Source organism: Plecotus auritus, assembly GCF_963455305.1.
Source record: "Plecotus auritus genome assembly, chromosome: X".
Lineage (NCBI taxonomy): Eukaryota > Metazoa > Chordata > Mammalia > Chiroptera > Vespertilionidae > Plecotus > Plecotus auritus.
Window position 1 is genome coordinate 42,758,527 of NC_137784.1, and position 6,605 is coordinate 42,765,131.

The 6,605-nt window shown below is 36.8% G+C and overlaps 1 protein-coding gene across 1 annotated transcript; it reads right to left on the reverse strand.

Moving 5' to 3' along the window:
• Positions 1–1,809: 1,809 nt before the first annotated feature.
• Positions 1,810–6,222, reverse strand: SPIN4 (spindlin family member 4). The gene has a single exon (XM_080652213.1). The coding sequence runs from the start codon at positions 5,682–5,684 to the stop codon at positions 4,935–4,937; it is 750 nt and encodes a 249-aa protein (XP_080508339.1). The 5' UTR covers positions 5,685–6,222; the 3' UTR covers positions 1,810–4,934.
• Between the last annotated feature and the right edge of the window lie 383 nt (positions 6,223–6,605).

Here is a 6,605-nt window from a genome sequence, read left to right on the forward strand (position 1 = left end):
AACAGTTGGAAAAATGAGACATATTTCAATATTGTAAATGCTTCATTGTTTCTAATGAAAATAATCTTGGTTTTGTAGAGCAATCTTTTTACAGCACACCAACAAAAAATTCAAATGTGTATACATTTTAGATACACAGTAATGTTTTCTAGTTCCTGCTCTCCCAATAGTCCCCAAGTCCAGATTATTTTATGTTGTTTCTGATGACATTGGGTTGTAACATATATCCAGTAAGAAAGAGGTTCAGTCCTGGACTAGGATCTGGAGATAGAAGTGAAAATCTAGACAAAATGCCTGCTCTCTAGGAGCATATATCCTAATGAGGGGAGGAAGAGAGCCCCCCTTACAGCATGGCCCTTATATTCTCTCATAGTGATTCGGAAATATCCAATAATTTTTTAGTGTTGACTGAAAAATAATATCCAAAAAAAGAAAATTAACATCGACTGGGTTTTTTGTCACCAAAAAAGATTTATTTGGGAAAAAGAAGGCCATTGCAACCCAATGTATGCAGACATGGCAAGTGAAATACATACTCCAGCCTGTGTGCCAAGATGGAGGAGTATTTTTATAAAGGAAAGGGAAGGGGAAGTTAGAACATAGAGCTTTATTATAAACATAGAATTCTTCCTATGTAAAGTTCTTGTGATTATGTAGAGTATGAGTACTTCCATAAGCCCTAGTTCTACCCATAGGGCCCTGCCTTCCCAACTTGCCCTGGCTGGGTAGCTTAGTTGGTTAGAATTTCCTCCTAATACCCCAATGTTGCGGGTTTGATCCCTAGTCAGGGCATATACAAGAATCAGCCAATGAATGCATAAGTAAGTGGAACAACAACTCGATGTTTTTCTCTCTCCCTTCCTCTTTCTCTCTCTAAAATAAATTAATTAATAAATAATAATAAAAGAGATGAACTATATAGCATATAGTTTGTTGCATAGTACATATGCACCACTCTAACCCTTTAATGATATTTATCACATTCTTTTTACCTTCTTTTGTAGACTTTTATACCTACCTTATATCTTTGTTGGTCTGAAGGTTACCTGAAGGATAAAAAAAAAATGTGTTAAGAAAGAATGATTTTTGTTTTGTCCATCCTCATGTACTAAACTCTTAAAATAATGCTAGGTTAGGGCCAGGATCCCTCTGAGTTTCAGGATGTTGGATAACCCCAATATTATCATGGGGAAATATAACACCTAGTTTCGGTCTTGTGAACAGGGTGAGTGGTGGATAACTGCTTTGCTACAGCCAGGATACCATCTGCATGAGAGCTGAAATTTTGTCTTTGTTTGTCAATTGCCAGTGCTGTGGCTAGGGCCTAATCTCCCTGAGTGTCAGGAGTGGTAAAAGTACCTAAAACAGCAATTTGTATTCTAAAGTCTGTGTTATTTTGCAATCAATTTCCCAATTGGTTAAAAAAAAATGATCTCTACAACAAAAATCATAATAACTTCCACATGTTTAAAAGTTTACTATGCATTTTGAATTTTTTAAAAAACCAAAAAAATCATACTTTTATTGATTATGATTATATTTGCAGTAAATATATAAAACAGACAAGATTTGCACCAAATTCAAGATAGTGTCTCTCCCTACAGAGGAAAGGAAACATTATGGTATTAGAAAAGGAATTTATTATTTGTAATGCTCTTTTTAAAAATATAAATCTGCATATAAAACAAAAATGCAAAAATGTTGACATTTGTTAATTTTAGATGAAGGTAAACAAATGTTTGTTATATATTTTATATTTTTCATATTGTTTTAATTTTAAAAAATAAAAAGCACAAAGAAGTTAAAATACTGTTACAGCTTATGACTTTATTATAATGTTTTCAGAATTGAATATATCTAGGACATATGCATATGCAACAAACAAGTACATAAAACATCTGAATAACACAATTGAGAAGCATGGTAATAGATAAAAGTTTAACTTTGTATTTCACAGAGAATATACATTCTGTTTTAATAGAAGGTTTAAATAAACCAATTACCATTGAAGAATTAAGAAAGCTGATTAAGGATCTACCATCAAAAGTGTCACTGCGCTTAGATTATTTTACAACTCAGTACTAGCTAATTTTTAAAGAACAAATAATTCTAATGCTATTTAAACTATTCCAGACAACAGTAAAATATTGAAAATTTACCAACTAATTTTATAAGCTAGCACAATTTTAATTAAAAAACTTGATGAAGACAGTGCAAAAAGGAAAAAAAAAAACACAATTTCACTTTTAAATGCAAATGCAATAATTCTAAATAAAACATTGGTAAATAAAATTCAGCAATATATCATATGATTATTACACCATGCATGACCAAGTAGGATTTATTCCAGAAATACAAGTTTGGTTCAACATCAAATTCTTACCACTCTAATTCAATATGTCAACAATTTAAAGGGAAGAGTCCTAAAATTTTATCAATAGATGCTGAAAAGACATTTGATAAAATTTATGAGACATTTTTAGTAATAATGCTTTAAATAACAGGAATAGAAGCAACTCCCTAAACACGTTAGTAGTTAATGACTATTTACCAGTAACTAAAAGCAAATGTCATATTAACAGGGGATACTAAAGAAAATTCCATAAAAGTTAAGAACCAGATGGGCATGTCTGCCATGATCATTATTCAAAACTGTTTTAGAGAATCCAGCAAATGTAATAATAATCAATATAAACATTAGAAAAATAAAATTACCTCTATTTGCAGGTGAAATGATTATATCTAGAATGTCAAAAATATTCTATTTAAAAAACCCAGTGTAATTTACAAGATTTATTAAGCTGATTAAAAAAATAAAAATAAAAAAGATATATAGTTTGTCTATATTGGCAAAAATAGCAAGTTATAAATGAGCAGGAGAAAATTACCCATTCAGAATGTCAAAATGTGACAAAAACTGTAAAAATATTTAGAAATAAATTTAATCTGATATGATGGACCTAGATGAAGAACATTACAAAATCAAAACCAAATGATTTTAATGATGTACCCAAACTCTTGAATGTTAAAGATTAATATTGTTAACATAATCCTCTAAATATATAAAAATGTAATACAATTCTAAGATACTCATTTTTTTAAATGTGGAAAGAATGCCTTTAATTTTCATATAAAAGAATGAATGGCTAAGACAAGTTATATAAATGAAGAAGAAAAGAAAAAAACAAAACTAATGAGAGGTAACTTGCTTTACCAGAGTCCAAAATTCAAGGGTAAGCCACTATAGTTAAAATAATGTGACATGGGTCAGAAATTGGAAAATGGATGATTTTTTAAATAAATGTGATAGTACAATCAGTTACCCAATGTAAACAACATGTATAGTTGGCCATCGATTTTATACCATATATAAAAGAATTTCCAGTTGGATCAAACAGTGAAACCTGAACTTTTTAGAAAAAAAAATGCAGGTGTATATTTGTATGACTTGGGGTTGGGACACTCATCTGAAAAAAAGACAGAAAACCAAAAAAACAAAACATAACAAAAAAACAACTGAAAAGGAGAAAGTGGTCTATCTAAAAAAATTTTTTAAACCTGAAAAGTAAAAGATACCATCAATAAAGTCAAGATTAATGATAGGATAGAAAAATCATAACACATATGGGCTACAAATGATTAATATGCTAATATGCACCATATAGTAAATATAGTAAGAATTCTAACAAATTTATAAGGAAAAGATCAAAGACTCAATAGATAAATGAACATAGAATAAACACTGGCAAATCACAAAAGGGAAAAGTCCAAAAAGCAAAACAAACAACCCCCCCTAAAAACAAACCAAACAAACAGAAAACCTCATTGAGGTTGCCAATTAAAGAAACAATACAACAAATTTCTGCCTTTCAAATTTGTAAAAATTAAAGAGTGCTGGAGAGGATGCTGGAAAATAAGAACTTTCATTTTAGGTGGTACTTTTGCAGTGCCTTTTAAAATTAAATATAAGCCTACCTAGCAATCTCATTTCTAGGAATCGACCCTGTAGAAATAAAAGCACTAGTATGTATTGAGCGGTTAATGAATATGTACTGTGTATGCAGCTGTTGGAGGCAGAGAGAGACAGAGAGAGAGAGAGAGAGAGAGAGAGAGAGAGAGAGAGAGAGGGAGAGAGAGGGAGAGGGGGGAATGGGTGATTTATTTAATAAATGTGCTGGCACAATCAGGTATCCAATGTGAACAAAATGTATAGTTAAATCTCTATCTAATACCATATACAAAAATAAATTCCTGAGAGGGAAATGGATGATGTATTTAATAAATGTAATGGCATGATCAGGTATCCAATGTGAACAAAATGTATAATTGGACCTTTATCTTAATATTATATAAAAAATAAATTCCAGAGGGAGAGGTGGGGAAAGAAGGATAGAAAAATGGAGGGGGAGGGAGAGGGAGAAATATCTGCAGCTACTGATCAGAACGGATTAAGAAAAGCAATGACAAAGAAATGATGTGGCTTGTCATTTTTTCAGAAACAACTGCAACAAACTTTTTGTAAAAGGATTGGAAAAAAACATAGGGCCTGCATTATCTTCTTAACACTTGTTATCTGAGGAGAAGAAATAAGGAAGGTAAGGGGAAAGAGGGGAAAGATATGGTGAGGGGCTACACCATTAATTTTTCTTTAGTTTTTCATTGTTCCAATGGTAATGAACACTTTTCAATTTTCTATGAGCACCCACTTTAAATTTTTCGATTACAGAACAAGGCAATATCATAGTTACCAAAGCACACTTGGGCAAAACTGTGGAACTAGTAAATGTATAAGATTTAGAGGCACAATAAGTAATAAGTAATAATAAATTCCTGACTCTCTGACACCAAAACTGTTCTCAAAAGTACAATTACAATAACACGACATATTTTACATTTAATAGTTCCACAAATTTTGCAAAACACACACGATGAATTTAGGGGGTTTTCACCAAACCATAGACATAAATGTGAATATCATCATCAAACTTAATGAAGTAGACAGACGGCTTGGCCACCACTTGATGGATGAAAATGCCGGTTCTCTTGGACCCATCATCTTTGGCGTGCTCCACCTGTTTGCCCACGAGGCTGTCAATCACTTCTCCAGGCTCCCGCTCTGCTGTGGGGAAATAGTAGTTGGAATCTGGAATGATGCGCAGGTCACCATCTTTGTAGTCATCCAACAGCGTGTACATATAAAGTACCGGATCTTTCTCGTAGGTGATGTAAAACCAAGTGTCCATCACGGGGGCTCGTGCCAGGACCATGCCCTTCCATTCATCTTTCCTGCCGTGTTCCCCCTCAAACACATGCCCCACTGCCTTGCCAATCAGGGAATCTGCGAGGCGCGAATCAATGCGAGGAGTTGGCACTCTCTCAGGAAGGATCTCTAGTGCTAAAACTCTCTTATCTCGGTGCAGTTCTAGTCCATACACACTATCTTTCCCATCATATTTGATGATGTAGAGAGTGGGCTTCACAGAAACCTGCTCGAGCACTGTCCCCTTCCATTGCTCCACCGGCTCGTTGCCTTCCTTCCAGCCGTGTTGAATGCGGCAGCCTACGATGTTCCTACGAGTGAGGAAAGTGGGCTTGCGCCGCTGCTTCCTGTGGGTGTGCCTTTTCTTCATCAGGTACGCAGACACACCATCTACACCCATTGGAGGCACAGTTGGGGGCGACATGGTTCGGGGTTTAAGGAGGCTTTGGCAAAGCTGCCACTTGCCCGATTAAGCTGAGAAAAAGCCAACACCATCCAATATGAAATCTTTTTTCGTGATCTCTGACTCTCTTCACTAAGCACAAGGATCTCACCAGTGCTTGGTAGAAACGCTCGAACTCTAACCTTGGGTGCTGGGACGGCGTGGGCCTATGGATACTGTTCTCTCCCGCCCGGGAAGGGTGTCTGCAGCAGTGGCGGTTGCCGCAGGAGATGGCGCGCTAGCTGTACTGCCCGCGCCTAGCTCCCGCCCAGACTCCCAACCCCAAGTCCCGAAATGACCACTTAGCTGTTATCGATAGTGCTGCAGTTTTGAAACGGCGATGCTGAAGGAGACCGTTGGAAAAGCAGGCAAAGGATGAGAAGGATGGCTGCAACAGCAAAGGCGAGGGCGGCGATGGGTCTCTGAAGAGTCCCAGCGGCCTTGACTTCGCAGCGCTGCACTGTTCGGCCTAGCTCCGGCGCCAGGGCTTTTGCCGCTTAGGAACTGGACCCCTCCGAGCCCGCCTGCGCCTCGGCCCCGCCCCCCGCCTTCCCCCATCTAGCTCCTCACGCAGCCGCAGGGGCAGCAGCGGGGCGGGTCAATGCGCGCAAACGTTCAGTCCACTGAGTTTCAGGCGCTGGCTCCTTCACTTCCTCACGTGCCCCACGACTGCTTCCCTCAAACCGGAGCCAGACTGTCCGGCTCCCCTCCTCCCTTTCTTTGGCCTCCTGTCGCCGGTCTGCCTCCTCCACAGCAGCACCATCTGCTTTCTATCTTCCAGGAATTCCTCACAAAGCCTTTACTTAAAAAAATAATAATAATAACATTCAACACACTAAGTTTGTACATACATATTATTTTCTTTCAGTTAAAGGGATATGCGACTAGAGAAGGAAAAGCCTG

What these genes read in the sequence shown, in the direction of transcription:
- SPIN4 (XM_080652213.1), bottom strand. Translation starts at nt 5,684, where the DNA reads ATGTCGCCCCCAACTGTGCCTCCAATGGGTGTAGATGGTGTGTCTGCG.